The 26,300-nt window shown below is 41.7% G+C and overlaps 2 protein-coding genes across 24 annotated transcripts in view; both read left to right on the top strand.

Moving 5' to 3' along the window:
* NRXN3 (neurexin 3) overlaps window positions 1-26,300 on the top strand; it is a 2,233,908-nt gene that overhangs the window by 894,956 nt on the left and 1,312,652 nt on the right. The gene's annotated exons all lie outside the window — the stretch shown is intronic.
* LOC147690012 (uncharacterized) lies at window positions 3,842-8,497 on the top strand. The gene is made up of 2 exons (XM_086936628.1): window positions 3,842-4,978; window positions 8,141-8,497. The coding sequence occupies exons 1-2, from the start codon at window positions 3,842-3,844 to the stop codon at window positions 8,495-8,497; spliced, it is 1,494 nt and encodes a 497-aa protein (XP_086792754.1).

Genomic DNA, 26,300 nt, shown 5'->3' on the forward strand with positions numbered 1-26,300 from the left:
TTTGGAGGACTGTGCCTGTGCACTGTCAGTGAGATGGCCAAAGAGCGTATGAAAGAGCTGAAATTGAATCATAAATTCAAAACTTTTCTGATCAGGGGCCCCCAAAATACGCTTGGCCCAAGGCCCCAAAAATCTTTAAGATGTCCCTGTATGTCACGTCATAAAACAGCAATTTACCTTCACATGCTCTGCTTCTGTGTAAGATACTGGCATATTTGTGTGCTCTATCGGGTTGTGAGATGTGCGTAAATTCTATAATAATTACCATTTATGTAATGCAAAAAAGATACATTGTGCTGGAGCTCTACCACAAGTGCATTAATCCACTGTACTAGGTTACATACAATGACCCATATATTGCACAAAATTTTAGGGGCTAGAAAGGGGGTAATATCATGAGAAGTGAGAACATAGCCCATTGTGAAGGATTCACATGTACTACTAAAACTGATAGTGACCTCGACCATTAGGTCACAAACGGTTAATAAAAACTCTCAGAACTCCGCCATGGACACTGATGCCAGTGGCCAGGAGGTCACACAGACATTACTGTCAGCTGAACTTTGCAGGTCCTTTGGCAACACTACAGGGTGCAAAGACACTAACATGGTCAAACAACATGCCAAGCGGGAGAGGAGTGTTTAAGGTATTGGGTGCTGGGATCAGCTAAAGGCTTTGCCTTGCAACAAGAGCCTGGCCAATGTCTGTGCTCAGCTAATTCAAACATATCCAGCATATATACAAAGCTGTACACAACACAGGACCAGAATACCTGAACAGCAGCATGCACTTTCACCAACGGACCAGACACCTACGCTCTGCCTCACTCTCACATGAACACATTCCCCGCCTCAGTAAAAGCAAAACTGAAGGTCGCTCATTCTCCTATATTGCACCCAAGACATGGAATGACTTCCCTCTGCACATCAGATCCTCCTTCTCAAGTTCCACAAGAAGTTGAAGACCTGGCTGTTCATATTAGCACCTTGGGACCACAAACCTACACACCCATCCAAGCACTTGGATACCCTCTCCGGCGATTAGTGCACTATGCAAATCCACATTGGGAATATTGCCTGGCCAAAGGGTGTATCCTGCACCTCTTTTTCCACTGCACATGGCCTAACTTTGTATGCAAAGGGTTCTGCAGTCAGTGACACTGCACGAATGGCATAGTAAACCAGAGCCTGGTTTGCATCGACTTCTACGGTGCCTAGACAGATCTGGGTGGGGAGGATTGGGGGCATGGTGTGGCACAAAGCCATGCATTGTGCTCAGAGGTACCCATGGTTCTGCCTTAACCAGCGGTCTGTGAAATCAAAGCAACTCGCAGCATGACAAAACAAAATGCCCTATAGCCAGAGGCTGCTGGGTACAGTGAGGGACAGACGAGAGCCCACAGAGAAGGACATAAGGTAGATGTTTCTACTCTGGGGCAAAGTAGATCCTAACACAATTATTCTTTCTTTAAAAGTTATGGAAAAAACGTTATTAAATTAAGGTTATCGGTCTTCAATCATTAGCAACACAACATGTATGTACAAATGCAATTACCCCTATAAATAAAGCCTCTGATGAAGCAAAATGTAGGCTGTGATCTAAAACCCACGAAATACACTGAAAGTTGCCAATCATGGCAAACTATTCAACCCTTACTCCTCTCCTAAAGACAATGCTTATGACCTCATGCATGATGGCTTCACAAACTATGTTATATATAACAGTTGTCATCACACCTCAACATTGACATCATGTCAGACCTTACTGAAGCACTTTCACACAGATGTTTCCTAAGAGTATAAAAACAGCCATGTTATTGTAAGCAATATTTGGAAGGCCATTCTGAGGTTTAAAGGCTAAAAACTAAATCCTGTTCATGGGACTTATGAGTCAGATAGATGCACTCACCTGAAGTTGATTGGGCATGGCCGAAGTCTCTATCTAGCATTCTCTTGAGTAAGTCGTGCCTGTCAAAATCTACAGGGCAGAATCAAACTGGAAGCCTAGTGGCCCCTGTAAAAGAGGTAATTGAAGCAGGTCCTGGATTATGGCCAGGCCCTGTACACGCAACTTGGTTGCTGTGGCAGACGAAAAGCAAATCAATAATAACATTAAATGGTAAACTGAAGCATAAACATTGTGATTGTGCTTTCCACATTACAATATCAGCTCTTCTCAAAACTGAGAAGTGTTAGGCGGCCTCCGAGGATATCAATTTAGTATATGGCCCTTAGCACTACATTAGCAGTAGAATTCCAGATGGTGTCTTAGCATTTGGTGCTACTTGCTAATTGAATACATTCATTAGTGGAATGCAAACTAAATGAAGTGGTAATCATTGTCTCTAACTTTCTGAAAAACATAACACAAGGAGTCAGTCTTTGAATTATTCAGCTATGCATTGCCACAATTAAAAAAGAGCAGCATTAACATTATGCTAAATGTTAAATCAATATATGTTAGTATTGCCAAGTGGATATTTTGATTTAATCTTAGAGAGCAGAATACCAGACTATCTTTGGCATCACAACATGCCAAGGGCTGAATGTAAATGGTGATGCATTATATTTATGAATAAGGGGAAGCCCATTCCTCCACCTCTCCTAAAACAGATGGGTTATGGATATATGGCCCAAGAAATGTATCATCAACAAGTACCTTATGAAAGGGGAAGTAGAAGTGTGTAAGTTTTCTGACTGCTAATCTACTTATCAGAACAAATGTTTTCCAATGTGTTCTCTGGTACATCTTTAATCGGCCAGATTACCCTTGGATCTGGATCTACAGATCTAAATTTAATGATCAGTAGAAATTGAGCAAGGCATGACCCATTATCCTGCTGTCACAGAACATAATATTTAGACAGCTACTATTATGACTATCAAGGGCATTTGCTAAGCAACAGGATCATCAGCAAAGCATGAATACAATCAGGAACATAGAAACTGTCAGCTCACGCAAGAAAACTAAAAGAGTTCTATCTACTGCAAGTCTACACTTTTCCAAGACCCTTGGAAAAGGAAAAACCAACCAGGAAGCGACTTTGCCTGGTAGATATTGTGGATTGGAACCTCTCCGTAGTTATACAAGGGGACAATGCCATAATGACATTTGTAACTTACTGTCACGGGTCTGACTGTCAAGAGACACCTGAATATAAAGACTGGTGGTGCGCCACCCCCCTTTTACCTTGCGTCTTGTCTCAACAGCCGCAGACTTCTACGTGGCATGAGGAAGAAGGAGACCCCGACACGGAATGGCCATCAGGGGTGAATGTATACGGCTCCTTTAAGGCCGACGGCTGGGATTGTGGAGTCCCGCCCCTAGTGACGACAAAAGCAGGAAGCACGGCATCGAGGACGGACGGCGTTTCCCCCGCGGAGGAGATCGAGGAGGAGAGCAGCGCGGAACCAGGTCAAGGAAGAGAAGCAGACGGAAACGACAAGCCAGGAGGCCAACGGTCGGACGAGTCGCCCTGCCACGCGCCCACGGGAGGAGCGTGGCTTAAAGAGGTACGGGGCCGGGTCGCGGGTTGGGTTGGGAGGCGGAGACAGCCCCCGGTGTAACACTTCCTGCAACCAAACCCTTCCCTGAGCACGAGCACCTTCCGTCACTCCCGTAGTTAACTGGAGCACTTCACGGGGTTTGCGTGTCCTTCACTCCCGGTCCTTGTGTGATTCCACCCAGAGTGCTGGCAGTAATCCGCCTTCTCTTGATTTCCTTTTCTTTCCGGTACCACGTGGGATCCTGTTATTGAGACGTATCAAGACAAAGACTTCCACGACCAGAAGGCACCGCGGCATTCAGCGATACCCAGAGACTAAAGACTCTTTACCTTTTCATGAAGAAAACGTATATAACAATAAAGCCCTCCTTAAAACCTTTAATCAAAGCCCCAGTGTTTCTCTTTGAGCCGGCCCCTCCCGCTCCAGTGGTCGAACCTCCAATCCTCCCTGAGCCCCCGGGACAATTGGTGTCAGAAGTGGGATCTACTTCATCATCCATCAGTGAGATCAAGATGGAGACCCTGATCGACCACCTCATAAAGGGGCAGGAGAAGTTAGAATGGGCCGTGGAGAACCAGCTGTCCATTGCTCAAGCGGACCGAGAACTTTTTACTAAAACCATGACCGCACACGTAGAGGGTCTTAAGTCCATACCCTCTGTCCAACAGGCGGCCACGGGCGAAGGTCGTGTACACACTCCACATCCGTCAGGAATGGCCCTACAAAAATATGTACCCGGTGAGGATCCTGACGCCTTTTTGGTAAACTTTGAAAGGGCGGCTCGGGCAATGAGCTGGCCCGAAGAAAAATGGCCGTTCTTTCTCGCCCCTCTCCTTACCGCCGAAGCCCAATCTGCATATCAAGCAGCGAATCCCCTGGGGACAACCCCATATGCGACTATTAAAATGGTCATATTGGACCACCTAGGTTTGGACCAGGAGGCCTATAGAGTCCGCTTCCGAAAAGAGAAAGGGGTTCCTGGGGAAAACCCAAAAACACTGTTCTTCAGGTTAAAAATGGCGGCGGACAAATGGCTTCGCCCCGATGTGTGTACAAAGGAAGAAATACTGAATAAAATCTATGTAGAGCAGTTTATGGAGGCGTTACCATATGCGACCCAGCGTTGGCTCAAACAGCATGTAGGCCTGACCGTAGAACAAGCCATTGAGATGGCATCACAATATGCCAGGGCCCAACCCAAGTCTATACCGTGGGAGCCAGAAAAAACCTCCAAAGGTACTCCTACCAACAAAACGGACAAAAGGCCAAAACCAGTACTCGAGGCTCCCCGACCCTTCAGACCTTCCGGTATGATGGTTCCTCCGACAAAAGGACCACAGTGTTTCGAATGTGGCGAGTGGGGCCACATCGCCAGGATGTGTCCAAAAAGGAAGAACCATGAAGAACCCATGGAAGTGGGGTATCTGCCCCGGACTGTGATGTATTCCGCCGAAATGGGCAGCACGTTTTACGTGAGTATAAGGATGAATGGGTTCCAATTGAAAGCATTGTTAGACTCAGGGTGTAGGCAGTCTGTGGTACAGTCCAGGTTCGTAACCCAGGATCAGATGAATCATAAGAATCCCGTGTATATCAGGTGCGTCCATGGGGACGTGAAGCCTTACCCCGTGGCTTCCATCACTCTCACACCGCAGGATAGGGACCCCTGTACTGTTAGCGTAGGGGTAGTTGATTCCCTGCCTGAAGATATGATCCTGGGGACCGACAATCCAGAATTCCTGTCCCTATTTAAGGAACACCTTTCCACAACCAGGAATGGGGTGCATATACCATCCTACCTATCCCCCGAACCCTGGGTTATTGATCGCAGTTTCAGATTTGCTCAGGCTGAAGATAGATCCCTTTTCAACGCCTGGGAAATCGCCCATAACTCAGATAATCAGACCTCTCCAGTATTTCCCCGCTTTTTGATCAAAAACGATTTGTTATATAGACAAGCCAACCAAGAAGCAGAAATGCAGCTATTGGTTCCCCAGTCTTTTAGAGAACAAGTGCTATTCTTTGCACATGCCCACTTGATGGCAGGACATGCCGGCAAGGAAAAAACCACTGACTGTATCCTGCGCAACTTCTATTGGCCGGGTATTTACAAAGATGTTCAAGAATTCTGTGCCCGGTGCGAGGTCTGTCAACGTAGAAACACACAGCGCCCTCCGGCTGCCCCCCTACAAAGGATGCCCATAATTGGTATCCCCTTCGAGCGAGTGGGCATGGATCTGATAGGGCCCCTACCAAAGACTGGGAGAGGCTTTCTATATGCATTGGTAATCGTGGACTATGCCACTCGGTTTGTTGAGGCTTTTCCCTTAAAGAACACTACCACAGCGGCCATCGCTGAAAAATTTGTGGAACTTTTCAGCAGGGTAGGTTTTCCTAAAGAAGTATTGACCGACCAGGGGACTCCCTTCACCTCAAAATTAATGAAGGAGGTGTGTGCCTCACTGGACATAAAACACTTGAAAACCTCGGTGTATCATCCCCAAACCGATGGTTTGGTGGAAAGATACAACCAGACTCTGAAGCAAACACTAAAGAAAATGCTGACGGCTGAAGGGCCCGCCTGGGATCGGCTCCTACCTATCGCCCTTTATGTGATAAGAGCCCAAAAGCAAAGCAGCCTAGGATGCTCATCGTTTGAGTTACTGTATGGTAGGATGCCCCGGAGTCTCCTAGACATCACTAAAGAGATGTGGGAAAACGAAACGTCCCAGGAGCAAAAGTCCATGTTGGAATATACCTCTCAGCTCCGAACCAGACTTGGTAAATTAAGAGAACTCGCCTATACCTCCATGGAGCATCAACATGAGAGATACAAGAAATCTTATGACAAAGGTAAAAGATTAAGATCCCTGGACGTAGGAAAATGGGCTCTAGTGCTACTGCCTTCCATCAGTACTAAGAACAAGCATGAGTGGCAAGGCCCATATCAGATCACTAAAAAAATCGGAAACACTACCTATAGACTCCGGTTAACCCCTCACAAATCACAAATCTACCATATCAATCTCTTGAAAGAGTGGTTGGGACCCCTACCCCGGATGGGACACTTCGTAGGGCAGATGGATGCCCGACATATCTCTACTCTAGAACAGTTGGTGGTGAACCCAGAGCTGACTCCCCAGGAAAAGAAGGAGTTAACAGAGACTCTAACCCCGTATACAGCAGTGTTTTCCGACTTACCAGGAAGGACGGAGTTAGCAGAGCACTGCATCGAAACTCTTCCGGGGGAAGTGGTAAAACAAAGACCCTATCGAATTCCCGCAGCAAGGAAAGAGATTGTACGGAAAGAAGTGCAGGACATGCTCGACTTGGGCGTCATACGCCCTTCACAGAGTCCTTGGTCATCCCCGATTGTTCTAATTCCTAAACCTGATGGCACTAAAAGGTTTTGTATGGACTTTCGTGCATTAAATGCTGTCTCGCATTTTGATACGTATCCAATTCCTCGAGTCGATGACTTGATTGAAAAAATTGGAGACGCCAAATATATCACCACCATTGACCTCACGAAGGGGTATTGGCAGGTCCCCCTTCGGGAGGAGGATAGAAAGAAAACAGCTTTTGTAACGGATGAAGGTGCTTTTGAGTTCACCGTTCTGCCTTTCGGATTACACGGCGCCCCGGCAACATTTCAGCGCCTGATGAACAAAGTCTTACATCCCTTTTCACACTTTAGTTCAGCATACTTGGATGACATAGTCATTTACAGTCAGAACTGGAAGGAACATTTGGGACACTTACAAACCATTCTGGAAGCCCTACAAACAGCAGGACTCCACATCAATGCAAAAAAATCGCGAGCAGCTTTTCAAAGTGTGAAATACCTGGGCTATGTGTTGGGTGAAGGAACCATCGCTCCCCAAAGCGAAAAAGTAAGAGCAATAGCAGCAGTTCCGTTCCCCAATAACAAAAGGGACCTTAGAGCCTTTCTTGGTCTGGTGGGTTATTACAGGCGCTTTATTCCAGGCTTTGCAGAATTGGCAGCCCCCTTAACCAATCTGCTCCGCAAAGACGTCAAGGCCAAGGAATTTAGTAACCCATCGAGAGAGGCCTCACAGGCTTTTCACCTTCTTAAGTCCACAATGACAACGGCTCCTGTTTTAATATCGCCGGATCACAGCAAACCATTTGTGTTGTCCACGGACGCTTCAAATCAGGGGATAGGTGCGGTACTATCACAAGTCAAAGAGGGCGTTGAACATCCGATCCTATACGTCAGTAGGAAATTGTTCCCCAGGGAGTGCCGATACTCTACCATCGAAAAGGAGGCCTTGGCAATCAAATGGGCAATTGACAAATTAAAGTACTACCTGGAGGGCAAGCCCTTCGTTCTACATACAGACCACGCTCCCCTGAAATGGATGCACCAAAATAGTAGCCACAACCCCCGGGTGTTGCGATGGTTTCTGTCCTTACAACCCTATGCATTTACTGTGCAACATCGCAAAGGAAAAGACAATGCAAATGCAGACTTTTTGTCCCGGGTGTTTCCTCTCCCCGATCGGGAGATGCCAGGGGGGGAGGTGTGTCACGGGTCTGACTGTCAAGAGACACCTGAATATAAAGACTGGTGGTGCGCCACCCCCCTTTTACCTTGCGTCTTGTCTCAACAGCCGCAGACTTCTACGTGGCATGAGGAAGAAGGAGACCCCGACACGGAATGGCCATCAGGGGTGAATGTATACGGCTCCTTTAAGGCCGACGGCTGGGATTGTGGAGTCCCGCCCCTAGTGACGACAAAAGCAGGAAGCACGGCATCGAGGACGGACGGCGTTTCCCCCGCGGAGGAGATCGAGGAGGAGAGCAGCGCGGAACCAGGTCAAGGAAGAGAAGCAGACGGAAATGACAAGCCAGGAGGCCAACGGTCGGACGAGTCGCCCTGCCACGCGCCCACGGGAGGAGCGTGGCTTAAAGAGGTACGGGGCCGGGTCGCGGGTTGGGTTGGGAGGCGGAGACAGCCCCCGGTGTAACACTTCCTGCAACCAAACCCTTCCCTGAGCACGAGCACCTTCCGTCACTCCCGTAGTTAACTGGAGCACTTCACGGGGTTTGCGTGTCCTTCACTCCCGGTCCTTGTGTGATTCCACCCAGAGTGCTGGCAGTAATCCGCCTTCTCTTGATTTCCTTTTCTTTCCGGTACCACGTGGGATCCTGTTATTGAGACGTATCAAGACAAAGACTTCCACGACCAGAAGGCACCGCGGCATTCAGCGATACCCAGAGACTAAAGACTCTTTACCTTTTCATGAAGAAAACGTATATAACAATAAAGCCCTCCTTAAAACCTTTAATCAAAGCCCCAGTGTTTCTCTTTGAGCCGGCCCCTCCCGCTCCAGTGGTCGAACCTCCAATCCTCCCTGAGCCCCCGGGACACTTACCTTTGTACCACAGACAAAAGTGGCCATAAACTCAATCACCAGCATGTGACATTTAATTAGGCAATTACAACATGTTGTTACACCTACCTAATCTCACGTTAATCTAGAACATTGCATAATACAAAATGTGCTAAATTTATACCATTTCATATGAACTTTTACCTGTGGGAAAAAGTAGCTTGAAATCACAAAAAGACATGGCGTGCTCAAACAAGACATTTTCTGCTTGAACAAGTCTACTGCTAGTATTTTCCGAGACATTTTCATTTAAGGTGTACCCTAAAGGAGAAAATGTTACCTAAGATAATAAAAAAAATATATTTCTTAGATTATGCATGATTTCGTGAAAAATTCACAAATTTTGCTAAAACTATATTTCACACATTTATTGGAATACCCCACTGTAACCCTCATGGCAGAACCAAAGAATCACTGCCAACACAGTACCACAGGCATGCACTAAGGACATAATATATCCCTCAGTCACAACACGCACAAGTTCTGTTGTGCTCAATGACTCTTTCTAAATATTAGCCCTGAGAGAAGCTGGTGTAGTGCCACTACGCAGTGTTCCATGAAGTTGAAAAAAAACTCTGCTCCCTTCCACTCTCCCTAATTTAATTATAATTAAAGAAAAGCTACTGACCTTCTGAGGCTGCCTACTCCTCGCCATGGTCTCTCTCTTTCCTTCCTCATCCTCGTTCATGGAAACCCCTACGTTGTACGTCTTGTGCGTGCGCATGCATGTGCACAATATGTACAACATAGGGGTTTCCATGGACAAGTATGGCGAGGAAGGAGAGAGAGACCATGGCGAGGAGCAGGCAGCCACAGCAGGTAAGTGCCTTTTTTTAAATATGATTAAATTAGGGAGGGCGGAGGGGCCGGCTAACTCTTCTCCGCCACGGAGTCGGAGTTTCGCCTGAACTCCGCGTTCTCCGCGGAGCGCGGAGTTGGAAAAACTCAGTTAATTCCGCTGGTGGAGCCGAGTTACCTGTCTGGGCTTACTAAACATGTGTATGAGAGGAACTTACGGAAAGGACAAACACCTAATACAAGCTGTGGGAATGAAGGGACGTGCTTAAAATTAATATTTACCATGAGGAGGCTCCACCCTCTGGCTCATAACCAATAATAGGTGTACAGAAGTACCTAGAAGACCACAGTGGGGAAGAACGTTCCATCCTGGTCACCACATGACCAGAATTTTTGTGAAAACTCAAATAAGATAAATTACGTTTTCTGATGTTATAGTCAGTCATTGGATGCATTTAACCTTTTTTTCAATTGTTGAATACAAATTATAATATGTCAAAAGTCACATAGAGCAACTATTCAAAGAAAGGAAATATTTGAACAATTCTTACACTATTCCCCTACTTCTTTTGGAGCCCCCAAATATTAGAAAAGTACAAAAAAGCAGAAATATTTTTTACAGTTAACATTTGGTCTCGCCTACAGAGGAAAAAGAGAAAAAACTTCTTAAACATGCAGAATTTACATAATATAACCATGAGTGTACTTGCTGTATATTTGTGTGCTAATATAAAAACATTGATACCTGGTCTAAAATTAATTAATTCAATCCCACTTGGAGCAACGACTGCTTGTATTATTACAATATTAAAAAGAATCCTAAAGTGCTGCAAAAGTTTCCAAAATTGCTATTTGTCACTTTGGAGAGAGATGTCTACCTTTTACCTGTGAACTGATGATCTTTGGTACAGATAGGAAATCCCAAAAATATCTTATTGAGCACATGCAGTCCCTAAAAACTGGGGGACTTGGATCTATCCAGTGCTTCAAGATGGCATGTTACATATTAACAGGAAGTTGGGAGACATAAAGCATGTATTCAACATCTTAAACTGTCAAATTGAAATGCATATAGACACATTATCAATTGTTAGAGAGGGATTGAGATCATATTGTTGTCATGCTACTTTAGGGCAGTGCTAAAAATACATGGGCTAAGTCACACAGTCCTTTCGACATCAGTGACCTAGTTCAGACCAATTTTGAAAAGAAAATTGTGGAGTTTGACCATGATATAGAAATACCTAAGTAGCATAGTGAACAAGATCAGTTTTTTTCTATCAGTAGTACAGAAAATCACCTCCAATAAGACAAATTGCTCATAGTTTTGTTAAACTTTTTTACCAACCTCAAGGTTAACCTAGCATTGTACACTAATGAAGAATGATGAGCTAAGCTGCTTAAAGTTTGGAAAGTTGACTTCACCACGACTCACAAACAGCTTGTGATGAAAATGCATAATATTGGCCTCCGTTCCTTGTCATAAAATCTGTATTCATATAATATATAATATACTGTTCATGAAAAATCCAGTTTATCAGTGAAGATATCCTATGTTATTTTCTCCCTCACTTCATCCGTTATAATGTGGTGGCTACATTTCCTGTATTTATTGATCAGTCTAGCAAAACATTTGGAGGTGTCAGATCCAGCAAAGAGTTGTTTAATATGTAAAGTGGTGACAGAAATTACATTTTATTGGAGGACAGTTGTATGGTTAAATGTCAACAATCTATTATTTGAGGAGATTTTGCATGAAACCAGTGTTTTCCAGTACATGGAAGTGCACACAGAGAGAATGTTATTTAAACTTCCAAAACCTCCAATGAAATTTCAGTATTCTAAAGATTAATTGAGCACTTTGTTTTCATTTAACCTTGCAATGTAAATAAATTAATTAATCAGTTTAGGAAATACATTATTTTTTATTAAAGTGACCTTAGCTTAGCTATTAACGAAAGATGAAAATTTTATTTTAGACCATATTTTTAGCTTTATGAATGATAAATAGTTTATCCTTCCTAGTAAACCATGATCATCCCCAACCTAAGTTCTCAAATAAATGGATTGTGCTTCCTAATTATTGATAATAATTGATAACTGAATATAATCAGCTTGTTATTGATCATATAATGCAATTGTCTGGATTTTATTCAGTCCAGCAAAATATTAGGCAAATTAAATGCTTGAACAGATTCCCTATCTTTGTTCCTTAGAAATAAGCACACAGCCCTGCCAAATAATACAGTACTCTATTCACTGGGCAGAATATTCTCTTAATTTCACAATTTCTTTTAATAGATTTGGTAATCACTTTTTAAGCTGGAACACATTTTAAGGAAGTGAACAGGATCTTGTTACAGGCATTGATACCATTGAACCCGGAGAGAGAGAGAGAGAGAGAGAGAGAGAGAGAGAGAGAGAGAGAGAGAGAGAGAGAGAGAGAGATTTGTAAGTGACAGTACAACCCAAAGATGTTCAGATGGCATGATGTTACTCGGGGTGAGAGAAATGTTTCATTCTGCCTTCTGAGTGTTGAGCACTCTGAGTTACTTGCTAACGTAGAGTTCTGGCCAAATTCTGCCAGTCTCCGCAGGGTGGGATGTTTCTCTCATGAGGCTCCAGAAAAGGCAAGCTGGCAAACACAAGCGCAATTTTGTGTCCCCTAGCATGATTTTCTAACATAGGTGATCACGAGCAGGCGCGAGCAGTCATTGTCATAGTGGTGTCCATTTGAGAAGAATTGCTTCCGCTCTAGCAAATTTTCAACTTCAGTGGCAGCAAAATCAGCTCAAATGGCCACATGCTTTTGCACAACTCATTGTGTTGTTTGTGCTAAATTTCATCACTTCTCACACTACTAGCACAAAATTGCAGTGTGAGTAGTGTGAGCTACATATTTTCCAACAGTTGGTACAATTCTGCAAAACCTCACAGAGCTTTTATGTAACTCCTTCAAATTTAGTAGAATCAAACTATGCAAGTTCCGCCCACCCATAAATATTACACCACGTAACTAGTATGTGTATTTTTTTAAATTAAATGTTTATTTTGTTGTAATTAGAAATAAAAGGCGTTTTTTCAGAGTGCACCCAACAATGGGCACAGAATTGAATTAGTTTCTGGTTTCTTTTCACCTTTCATGAATACATTTGCGCTAAAAAATGGTTAATGGTGAGGTCAGCCAATGTATGTGATTCTGTGATTGCAACATAATTGCATGATTATTAATTTAATGTATTAGCAGCACAATTTGCAAATTTCCCCAAAAATAAAGTTTTTAGCTAATTTGGATAAAAATAACACTGCTAGAGAATGTGCCTCATAATTTGCATTTTTGCCCTATAATTTAGATTAACATGATGCATATTTTGGTCCTCCATGCCACATAAAGCGAGTAGCCCTGACAATCTTAATTTATTTAAAGTGGTATGGGTGCTATCAATATGATGACAAAATCTGTATTTTTTACTTTCATGAAAATTTCCCTAAAAGTGCTACTTTTATTTAGTTTGTGCACGGAAAGTTTCAGCGTAATCTTTCAAGAGGGATCCTGAAATGCAAAATCCCCATGAATTTTCCATAGACTTTTGTGAACAGCGCTGCCGCAAAAGCAGCCAAAGGGAATTACACCAAACTTGGCAAGATGCTAGATCATGGTCAGGGGGCACCTGGAAAAAGGTTGCAGGCAACCATTACAGAACTGGGGGACTTAGTTTCCTGTCCAGCGGTTATTAACCTCTTCCCTCAGCGCTAATTCCGCCGCAGTGCTGGACATTCCAATCGCGGCGTGGTCATGACAGCTCCCGGCCGCCATGAGCAGATGCCCACCGTGTCTCATGGCGGCCGGGGGCCGTTATGAGCATGGAAGAGGTTAAAAAACATAAGGGGCATTTGTGCTTGACTCCCACAGGATCAAGAGTATTTTGGGGGGATAAATTAACACATGTAAATTTGTATATTATTTAAGGGAGGGGGACATGGGCCCCCCTACCCAAGCAAAAAATGGGCTCCTAGGGACCCTATCCTGAGGACCAAATAAAAAAAAAAGGCGAGGGGGCCCAAGCCTTTAGCAATCCCGGGGGTTGAAGTATTTACTTTTAGGTGATGGGGGGCATGTGACAAGATTGCAGGCAGTGTAAAAAGTGTGCTCACAACCAAAAAAAGGATTGATAATGCTCCCTCCATGTGGGAATACACATAAGTTTCCCTGCCCACAGTCATGCAGAAACAGAAACTCTGATTACTCCTGCCCGGCAGGAGCAAGCAGAAGCAGCTGCTCCCATTGGGCTGGAGCAATGTCAGCTCTTGTGTGGAAGCCAGCTGTGGCGTGGGTCCCTGCATCTCCCCAATTATGTTCTGTGGGGAGGCACTGGGGCACCCACATAAATGGAATAGGCCTCGGTGCGGGATCCCCAGGGCCTTTTAAGGCTAAGGGAAGGGACCCATAAGCCCCCGTCCCCTATAATTAATTAATCACCCTGGGGTCCTTTTGGGCTTTGGGGGAGAACCTGTGCGTCCCCTCTGCTAAAGCTAATGTGTTTATCCCCAGGAGGATGGGGTCCCCAGGGCCTCCTTAGTCTAGTGGTGGGTGGGTCACATGCCACACGCCCCTTCCCCTATAATTCAAGTATAGCCCTTGACAATTGGGTCACAAGGGGCCATTTGGTCTTATGAAAGGGGTCACACACCCCTATCCCCAATATTAATGCATTTGGCCATGGAGAATGGCGTCTCTGGGTCTCTTGAGAAAGGGGTCATGTGCTCCCTACCCTATTATTAAAGTGTGTCTCTGGGAAATGTGGTTCCAGGGTTCCTTTTGGGCTTGATGAAAGGCGTGCATACCCCCTAATAATATATACTTTGGCCCTAGGGGATGGGGTGTCTGGTGCCAATAGTGGCTTGGGGAGGGACGCCGCATGCCGCCTTCCTTCCCCCTTCAAAAAAAAATACACCCCAGGGATGGGGTCCCCAGGCCAAAAGTGGTTTGGGGATTATTGCCATGCACCCCCTTCTTATTTATTAAAAAACAAGGCCCCGGAAGATGGGGTCCTTGGCGCCACTTGAGACTCGGGTGTGAGGGCACACACCTCCATCCCTTTTTGAAAATAAAAAGCTCTGGGGTATTGGTGGGGGCCTGTAGTTGTTTGGGAAAGGGTCCACGTGACCCCCTCCTCTGGTGGGTGGCCCCAGCTGGGGCTAGCCTGCCTGCAAATGTTAAAAGCCTGGCCCTGTGACCAACTTCTATGCCATTTGAAAAATTAGGAGGCCCCCTATATAGGTTAGTCTGGGACCAGGGGAAGAGAAGAAAAATAAGTGGTGTCCCACAGTACAGAAACAAAAACAATAACAATGTTCAACTCCCAATCCTTCTAAATAGGAAGTGTCATGAATGTATCAAAAAAGAGACAACCAGAATAGAATTGCTTAAATCTGAGAGAGGCAAGAGGTAAGAGGTTCTGGTCTAGCTTGTACCTCAATGTAATTAAGGTCACCCAGTTTCTAGTGCAACAAATATACAAATTATACAAAGTAGATTAAAGAGGCTGTTCTCAAGAGTTTTTGTTAAAAAACTTACCAAAAAGATTTTTTATTTTGCTTTAGTTTCGTACAGTTTGGTTTTTAAGTGCATTAAAAACATAGATTAATACACATCTCAATACTTTTGACAGTCAATACAAAATTTATAAAATATAAAACATAATACATAAAACAAGAATCAAATAAATGTCGACGTGGCGTTTCGGCTTTTTTTCACATACAAACACCTTCTTCAGGACAGATTCTAAGTTGAAAAAACACAGAATTACCAAACAGTAATATTCACTGTGTTTAGTAAAATATATTTACAATACTGCAGATTTCGCGATTTTTTTGCAAATAGCAAAATCGCAAAATCCTGGAGGGTCTGACTAGAGACAACTATAACTGGTGAATTTCAGTGTCCTTTTTTAGTTAAAACATTATGTTGGCACTGAAATTATCAACTTACTATAACGTAACTTCAACCTTTCTATTTTAGTGAAAATTCTCTCCCCCTCTCTCTCTCTCTCTCTCTCTATCTATCTATCTCTCTCTCTCTCTCTCTCTCTCTCTCTCTCTCTCTCTCTCTCTCTCTCTCTCTCTCTCTCTCTCTCTCTCTCTCTCTCTCTCTCTCTCTCTCTCTCTCTCTCTCTATCTCTCTCTCTCTTCCTCTCCTCTCCCCCCGTTGGATGACATGGCACTCTTCATAGGGGTGCGCATGAGAGGCAGGACCACCTGTTCAATGGGGAAATGAGGTGTTTATGGAAAACCCTGAACTCTGTTGCAGGCACCCCACCATGCCTGCCACACAGTGCAGGGTTTTACAGGGGGCACTGCCAGGGGCCCCCAAAGTCACTTTCCGACAGCCTTTTTGTGTCGGACGGGTCAATTCGGAAAGGCTGTTGGAAATCAACATTGTAATCCCGAGGGTGGAAACGACCTTCATAGGGGTGTACGATGTGGTTCCAATCAACAGAAATACTCCCAGAGTCACTTGGAAAGGATTCGGAATGACTGTGCAGTTTACATTCCAACCACTCACATCGTAATCGAGCGGTCGGAATGTAACCCGACCAAGTCGAGGAGATTCCACCTGTCGGAAGGAGGTTTTCCACCCAACGCTGTAATGAGTCCCTAATTAGGAACTTATTAAACAAAAAAATGGCATATTCTGTTTCATCTGTAATAGGAAATTGCAGATTTGTTTTATGGCAGGTACCTGTATGCTTCTCCTGCAATTTGCACAATTCCAATGCTCAGTTCTAAATGAAGTAGTACATTTTATCAATTCAATTCCTGTTTTTCTTTCTGAACCTTTTTGACTTTACAAATATTGTGTTGTGTCAATCCCCAATGATTTATTCCTACTATTTTCCATCGGCTTATACACAATGTAAACATTTTTATTATTCTGTTCTATAAAGGATTGAACCATGTAAACTAACCAAAACCATGTGAGAATAGTCAGAATAATTCCTAAAAATAATAAATATTATTAAATCATAATCATAATACTTTATTTTTTATCTCAAGGCAATTCCAGGAAGCCTTCAAATTCTTTTATTTTTAAAGGATTGTGGTTTCCAAAACTGAAATGGTAACAATGTTTAAATAATGAGAGTTAGACAACTTATATAATGATGCTGACTCTAATGCTTGGTTGGCACAGGAATGCTTACAAATTAGGTTCAGGTGCAGATTAACCACTGGGCATTACTAAGTAATTAATATTGATTAGCAAAATTGTGTTATGTATAAAAAATATTATAAATTAATATTCCGTTTCATTCATTTATCAATTCAGTTTTATGTTCATAAATCCATTTGGACAAAAGTAAATCCTTCCATTGATATCCACAAAATTGATTTAAATACCTTCAGGTATTTAAAACCTACTAAAAGTAAAGTGAGAGGGGTTTTAAAATGATTTGTTCCTCTTCACCAATGAAAAGTTCTGTTGAAAGACAGCAAAATAAATAATTTTACTTTAAGTTCTCGATATAAAGTTGATGATGTAGTTTATGTCGAAGAGCTTTTCAAATCAAGACCTCCAAAAGATACTTTTAAACTTTTGCACAGCAGTTTAATGTCATTCACACTGTCAATCTTGCATTCCAGAAAGCTGAGATTAATTTTTCTGGGCTTCCATCATCTGTGGCAACTTGTAACACAAAATGATTTATTCTCCATGACTGGTGGGATCAAAAATTTGATCCCAAAGCATTTGAAAGAGTAATTGGGAATGCTCTGAAATATCTATTCTCTCAATTGAAAAAGTGATATGTGTGAGGAAAGACATTAAAGTAAAAAAAAAAATGTAATTCTGAATAAAGTCTAGCAAACACATTAGGGGTGTTTTTCCCTTACTTCTAAGATTCTATTGCCTTCAAATGACTGGCTGTTCCATATCAGGCTCGAAAGTAAACAAAGCTGATTTAACTTTTCAGAACTGTCCAGGTAATGTTCAGCAGCTACACTCGTCAGCTCCTCTCTGTTTTTCTTTTTCAAAACCTGTAAGGTGATAACTGGTCACCAACAAGGAAGGACTCCATTTCTTTCTCTTTTCAAGTGCTGAATGGGAGGTCAGGCCACTCTAGCACCTTTTTGTTTAGCTCTTTTCTTTTAGCACAGGCACATATGCTTCTTCTGAAAGTCCCCTTCCATTTACTGTCATAACAAACAAACTGCTTATGTTTCTATTTCAATAGAGCATTGATATGTTTAATATGCTGCATTTCAGAATGTGGTCTCTGTAAATAATGGCCTTGGTCTGTGTGAACAGATTGGCCTCAATCGGTTTTCTATATAGCAGTGGAAGATGGTGTGCTTGCTATTTCCTTGGTCAGTAAAAAAATGTGAATTGAATATATATAGGTGTGCCGGCCTAGAGAGAAGAGCTGTAAATAAAAAAATGCTTGTTACTCTGAGGTATTGCTAGCATGAACATTCCTGAGGTGGCCTACCCCACTCCAGCTGGGTGTGCAATTATAATGACATACTGCCATGCAGCGTTCTGTCCTCCCTTGTTCAAAATTTTAGTTTTTATTAAACAAGCAGTCCCCGATATTAGTCTTCCTTCCATTTTATGTTTTAATGAATATAGTGAATTTGGGCTGTCCGCCCATGTCACTCTGCAGTTCATGTGAAAATTTGGGTTCTCACCCACTTAATCCATGGGCATTCAGTAACTGCCAGTTTTGTGCTGTGAAAACTCACCAATATTTGTGCGTCTCATTAAAAGAAGTTCACAGTAGTGTACTCAGCAACAGGCATATTTGTCTCTTGTAAGAACACTGTGACAGAGCAAACATTATTGATTACTGTAATACACCCAAGCACTTGGGCATATGTAAACAAGGATATTCTGTATTCTAAAGATTTCTCTTCTCACTGCTTTCATGCATGTTGTTTATAATTTTGTTTACAAAAATGATTGGAAATGTTTGTGCTGTAAAGACATATATAAATTGTTGGCATAGTGGTTAAGAAATCAGTAAAAAAAAAAAAAAAAAATATATATATATATATATATATATATATATATATATATATATGTTGACTCTAGAGAAAACGTATGGCTGTACTGTTTAAAATTATTGCATCCAAATGGACTGAACATCACTGCCAACACCACCTGGTTACTGCATATCACAAAGATCTCAGGACTGTATTGATTCCATATTTCAAAAAGAATGTTCATTCGTGATCCTTTTTGAAAATCTAGCAGCGCCAGCTGTGCAGCGACTGAGCAAACATTCTTTTATTACCTGAGGAAGGCAAAAGCCGAAATGTACAGAAAATATATTTTTGTTCTTTGATGAATCCACCTGTTTGAGCCACTTTTTTCTGGTATATTTAATTTCTTTGTGACTCGTATCCTTTGGGATCTAGATTTTTGCCTTGGATGGCTGTTGTCTTCTTGCAATCCTTCATTTTCTAGTGTACTGTTTTTGCCATTACAAACCTGTATCCTCTTTGGATCCAACATTCAAGTCAAAAGCAACCACCATGTCAATAATACATCTACATCTTATATATGTACTGTTCATCCAGGAGAAAATCAGAAAGTGCCAATTTAAACAGTTTCTTTACAAATCTATAATAAAAATATAGCACCCTTCCCATGGGGATAGAGATTAAGTTTAAGTCACCGTCTGAACTGACTAACTGTGAATGGTCTGCATTGTGAGAAATTGTACTGCATAACTCATCAATGCACTATCATCAGCATCTGGTAAAGTAAGCATTCACAAAATGCAGATACTTAAAACCAAGCTACAAAAAGAACTAGAACTTTCAAAGAACACACAAAGTAACTCTGAAATGGCACACATACTACAGAGAATTGCAAAAGTAAATCCAAATGACAGTCAGGAATGAATTTAAAAATAAATCTGCAAAATTAAAAAGCGACATGTTAAGATTTAATATACCTTCTCTCCCACCTCTCAACTTCATAAATCATTCTATTTCTGGTGATGTTCTTGTCATTGTTAATCTTGTGAGTAAACAGCATAAAAAGAGCAGAAGATTTATGAGACAAAAAAGACTTCATAGCATCAGCCGGCTACAACCCTTCTTGACATCAGGCACAGTTATTGACTTAGCTTAAGGGCTCCTATCACCAGGTCAAATAATCCTCTTGAAAGAGGCCTTATTTCAGCCCTGTACCTGAGGAACATAATACTGCCAACATGATGGGTGACCTAACATCTTTGAGAGAAGATGCAGACTTGCAGAATACTTTGATAACAATTCTGATGTTGATCTGCCAATCTGTCTTCCAGATCCATTTAAGAAGTTCCGCCATACTTAAACATTAACTCCCAAATGTTGTAGAAATCCTGTTCTTAATACATATATTTTATCCATCAATATACTAGTCAAGGAATCAACACTTACAATTTTTTTCATTTACATTATCTCAGAAGAAAGAAAAGCTTCACTGGAGAATAAGTCATTATAAAATCGGCATACAAACATGGCACAGTGGGTTGCCATGGTAGGAAGCAACTATATTAAGGAGGGAATGAGACAACTAATGGATCCCAACACTTATAACTCCTATAAACAAATGCCAGAGAAGACTAATGCAAAGGAATGTAGAATATGGTTGTAAAGTAAAGGAGCTTAAATCTCATTGATAAAACAACAGCAGATTTACTTGAAGATCTAGCAGTGTCAGCTGTGCAGCAACTGAGCAAACAATTTTGTACTACCGGAGGAAGGCTTACGCTGAAATGTTGTAATCAATACAACAAAAAATCATATGTACAAGAGAGCCGTCCAAAAGTTCAATGACAATGTATTATAGCTTTTAAGTGAGAAATGTGCATATACATAAGCAAGTCATATGCTGTACTGAATCTGCTAAGCACATCTATATTTGTTACCTTCAGGTACCAAGCGAGTAATTAGTACACTGGACCAGAATGCATTGTTAGTTAAGTCCTGCAAAACGCTGCTTGTATCCTAACAATAGTAAAAGCATTTGAAGATCTAAAATATATGTATAAATGTCTGCACTGTCTGGGCTTTACAAAGATAAATCACCTTTAACATTGGTATTTGAGCTAATTGTATCATCAGGATTTTCACCAGATTTTGAAAGGTAGACACAGCATATCAAAGTAGTGCATGCATGTGGTCCTTTCTGACCATGTTCATGGGTATTTTGCTGCTAATGGAAAGTTTGGCATTCAAAGCATACTGCATAGCTTTGTTGAGCTGTCTAGGCCTAGCCCACACAAGATAGTGTGATGGTTGAGTCAGATACTGAATAATACACTTAATATAGGTTAAGCTTCCACAATGCCATAACATTCTGACCCACAGTGTTATCCAAAATTTGGAAGGATTAACTTGGCGCATCTTTGGGAGCTTGAGCTATGTAGCAAGGCACCTCCAGAAAAGTGTGTGTTATTTGTGCAACTTCTAGGCAAGCAACAACACACTTAAGACCTCATTACGGATGTGTCCACATTTGTGTGGGGATACCAGGGTCCAAAAGCTCTGTGTCTAGTTGGTATCCCAAAACCAAATTCCAGTGATTACAAATGGTCTCCATAGAGTGGGAAATAACTGCACTGACCCACTAATACCAGGTCCTTTTCCCACCACATTTTCCTGATTCTGGGGAGAAAACCACTGTAATTTTCTGCTTGCTCAGAGCCTGTGGAAATTGTCAGAGAGCAGGTGGGTTAAGGAGTTATGTAGTCAAGGCAGGCTTGAAACTTTTCAGGGAGCACTGGGTGCTGCTGCATTGATTGGACTGGGCTGGGCTGTGGTCTGCTGTCTCTGACCCTTGTATTATGAGTTCCAATAATTTCAGGCGCGAAGTCACTTGGATTTTTGGAGTGTTGGAATTCCACCCATAGTTACAGCACCTAGTGAAATTCTGCACTTGTATTGATAAGGAATGGTAGAACCTAAAACTATCAACCGATTTAGGTAACAATTGCATCAATTCTGCATTTTGAACCATGCTGGTTTACTCATAAAGTAACAGATTTGTGTGTCAAGTCACTTGCCAAGAAACAATAATGGTTCGATTTTCTAGCTTGAAATGGTTCCTCTTACAATGTGATATCGAACTGCAGGCTGATCTACGAGGCACAGTTGGTTAGTCAGGCATAAACCAAGATACAGTTTATTCAAATATTCAGGGCTCCATTCTGTGCAGAAATCTCAGACTGATACTGGTAGCTCTTGCACTGAAGACCCCATGCTGGCTTGATGGACAGTGTTCAGCTAGAATATGGTTCAATATGACCCATTGACTGGGGTCGTAGTGGTTACAACACTCAATTTTTTTAAATTAAAACAAGTTTTGTTCATCAAATGACCCATATAGAGCAGGGCTCTGTAACCCAGAGGCCTCTGCACAATCAGTATACAGCATCATGGCTTTGACTTTTCAAGAAAGAAGCAAGGATGTAGAAAATCAATACAGATGAAAAATACCTATTAAACCCCCCCCAACTAACCCCCTCACCCACCAGTCGCACTAACAACCTCCTAGTCCCAGCTGGAACAAGGCATTGGCCCACACCACTTGCACCCACACACTTAAATATGCAATCGAATACCATGGCCCCATCGGGGCAACATCAATCTTGATGAAGGCGTCCCTCTGCAGCAACAGGCTCTAGCAACAGCCCCCGATAATCAGCCCACCGCTTCTAAAATTTAAAATGTTTCTGCAGGCACCCTCTTACCATGAAGATAGGGAGCTCTAAGCCCATACAAAAGTCCAGGCCCCTCTTCCATACTGGCATCAAGGGTGGCGTTGACACCTTCCACGCCTTGACTATATCTCTCTTTGCCAACGTAAACCCCAACAACATAAGATGGCATTTATAAATGTTGCCCCCAATCCCCTCCATGACATGTAGCAACACTACCTTCGGGGACTGGGGCAGATTCCAGCCCATCACCTCTGAAAGGCAGAACATCACCCCTCTCCAGAACCGTGCCAAGGAAGGGCAATGCCACACCGTGTGTATCAGGGTCCCTTCCTCTCGTTCACATCTAAGGCATACAGGGGAAGCCACCATTCCCGCCCTCCACAATTGGACTCTTGTAAAGTATACCCAGTGGAGATATTTGAATTGGATAAGACGTAGGCGTACCCCTATGGCTGCCCCCCGCGGGGAGGCCAGAGCCTCTGTCCAGTCCTCCTCATCTAGCGAACCAACATCCCCCTCTGAGGCCTATCTGAGTTTTTGCAATGTGGGGGAGCTGTGTGTTACTAGGGACTGATAAATCTTAGATATTTTGTGGTCCTGAAGATCCCGCATAAATACTTTAGCTTCTACCAGACTGAATTCAACCAGTGACTCTAGGCTCGCCAGACTAGGGGAGAGGGCATGGCAAAATTGGAGGTATTTATCAAATTGGAATTTAGGCATCTGAAATTCGTTTTGTAGGTCTTGGAAAGACTTCAGGATTAGCCCCCTCATGACATCCCAAGGGTAGAGATGCTAATATTGTCCCAGACCTGAAACCCTGATTGTGCAGCTAGTTGTGGCAAACAACCATTGTTGAACCGGTGGGTCTCCCGGGTTAGCGTATTCCACCACCCCATCCACATCAGGGCTTGTCACCAAACCTGGAAGTCCACCTGGGTCACCGATGGCAGAGCCTTACATACTGGTGCAGAATATAGGATCGTGGGAAGAGAGAGATCCCCCATGAGATGCCGCTCATCAGTGTAGGCTGGGTCACCCGACTCCCATACCACCATTGCCAAGCCCCCACAATACGTAGGGAGGAAACGTCCGTAAAGCGACTCTCTCCACACTTCTGCCCATAGAAATTTCCCCAATACAGAATTCACCTGCCTAAACCATTGAGGGGGGATCGGATAGAGATAATTCTGGGTTCCATGTTTAAATATCGATAACAAAAATATAGTTAACAAAAATCTAGATGTAAAAATATCGACTACAAAAATATCGAATCCCTATACTTAAACAGGTAAGTACAACAATATCGACTCAAAAATATAGAAGTAAAAAATATAGATGTAAAAAATATTACCTTAAAAAATAATATAACTCAAATTAAATAATTAAATAATATTAATATTATTAACAAAATAAATTAAATTATATTTATATTTTAACTAATTATAACAAATAAACTTAATTTAATGAATATAAACACAATAAATGTGTACATATACATATATTTTCTTAAATACATTTTCTTATTATCTTTATTTAATTTATAAACTTTAATAATTATATAAAAATAAAATAAACACATATATAAAACATTTTGAATAAAAAATAATCTATATTTATTTAACACATTAAAGTATTAAAAAATAATAATACATTTAATAACAAAATACAAACATTAGTAGGGAAAACATTTGATAGCGAAGGGGTAAAATTTACTATTCCCACTCCAAAGAGTACAACAGTAGGGAAAGCGTTGGATAGCGTAGGGGTAAAAATAACTATTCCCACTCCAGAGGGTGCAACAGTAGGGAAAGCGCTGGATAGCGTAGGGGTAAAAATTACTATTCCCACGCCAAAGGGTGCAACAGTAGGGAAAGCTTTGGATAGCGTAGGGGTAAAAATTACTATTCCCACTCCAGACAGTGCAACAGTAGGGAAAGCGCTGTATAGCGTAGGGGTAAAAATTACTATTCCCACTCCAGAGGGTGCAACAGTAGGGAAAGTGTTGGATAGCGTAGGCGTAAAAATTACTATTCCCACTCCAGACAGTGCAACAGTAGGGAAACCGCTGTATAGTGTAGAGGTAAAAATTACTATTCCCACTCCAGAGGGTGCAACAGTAGAGAAAGCGTTGGATAGCGTAGGGGTAAAAATTATTATTCCCACTCCAAAGGGTGCAACAGTAGGGAAAGCGTTGGATAGAGTAGGGGTATAAATTACTATTCCCACTCCAGTGAGTGCACCAGTAGAGAAAGCGTTGGATAGCGTAGGAGTAAAAATTACTATTCCCACTCCAGAGAGTGCAACAGTAGGGAAAACGTTGGATAGCGTAAGGGTAAAAATTACTATTCCCACTCCAGAGAGTGCAACAGTAGGGAAAGCGTTGGATAGCGTAGGGGTGAAAATTACTATTCCCACTCCAGAGAGTGCAACAGTAGGGAAAGCGTTGGATAGCGTAGGGGTGAAAATGACTATTCCCATTCCAGAGAGTGCAACAGTAGGGAAAGCGTTGAATAGCGTAGGGGTAAAAATGACTATTCCCACTCCAGTGAGTACAATAGTAATGAAAGCGCTGGAACACAAAACAATAAAAAAACTAACTATCAATTTTTTTTAATTTAATTTCCAATACAAACATAATTAATATATACATTTAAATATATTATTAATAACAAAGATAATGACAATTAATTAATTACACAATATTTAAAACTATAACATCCACCACACACACCTAAAATTAATTACACAATTACATTTAATATTTACTAATTAATGAAAATTAGTGTATTTTTTTAATTAATTAATTAATTAATTAATTACCAGCTTTCACACCATATACACTTAAAAACACCACAACATAATCCTACATTTAATAACACATTTACAATTAATAATTACTAATTAATTAATGGTAATTAATTAAAACATTATTTATTAATTAATCAATAATACATTAATTAATTACCACCCTTCACACCATTTACACGTATGAACTCCCCAACACACACCTAAAATTAATTAAACAATTAACATAATTATTTATTAATTGACTAATTGAAATTAATTAACAACTAATTATTACACTATTATTAATTAATTAACACATTAATCAATCAATTAATTTTATATAAGTAAATTACTTCCCATCCTATTCCCCTATAAACCCACAACCCGCTACGGAAGTAATAACACAAAATTAAACATAAAAAACATTAATAACTAATACAATTCCAAAACATAAAATAACAAACAATTCTCATTTAAAACACTAAAATACATAACATTATTAATAAATCGATATTTTTGTAAACTATAGTTTTGTAAACAATATTTATTACAACTATATTATTGTTATCGAGATTACTTACCTGTCAGTCGATATTTTGGTCAAACTATATTTTTGTTGTCGATATTTGTTCCACTCGATATTTCTGCGGAGATATTATTGTAAGACGATATTTCTACGTCGATATTACTACTCTGCACCATGATTCTGCAATTGGTACAGTAAGCGAGGAAGCTCGACCATCTTAAATATGGTCGACCGGCCATAGATAAACAGCGGCATGTGTGACCATACCTTCAAATCCTCCCTAACCTGTTCCCAGACCGGAGCCAGTTTCCTCCCCCAAGCCACCGCAGAAGAGTCAGAAAGGTATATCCCAAGGTACTTCAGTGCATCGGGATCCCCCCGGACCAACTCAGCCCAAGCGCCCACGCCCGACGTGTTCCCTAGAAGCCATAGGGTGGATTTACTTGTATTCAGATAAAGGCCAGATGATTCCCCAAAGATCTGCATAATGCGAAGCAGTCGCTGGCCAGTCTGATCCACATTTGTAAGGAAAAATAACACATCGTCTGCATAA

Source organism: Lissotriton vulgaris, chromosome 9, assembly GCF_964263255.1.
Source record: "Lissotriton vulgaris chromosome 9, aLisVul1.2, whole genome shotgun sequence".
NCBI classification, from domain to species: Eukaryota; Metazoa; Chordata; class Amphibia; order Caudata; family Salamandridae; genus Lissotriton; species Lissotriton vulgaris.

Coding starts and splice junctions, on each gene's coding strand:
- LOC147690012 (XM_086936628.1), top strand. CDS start 3,842: ATGAAGAAAACGTATATAACAATAAAGCCCTCCTTAAAACCTTTAATC. Junction 4,979..8,140: donor AAATGGGCAGCACGTTTTAC/GTGAGTATAAGG, acceptor TTGTCTCAACAG/CCGCAGACTTCTACGTGGCA.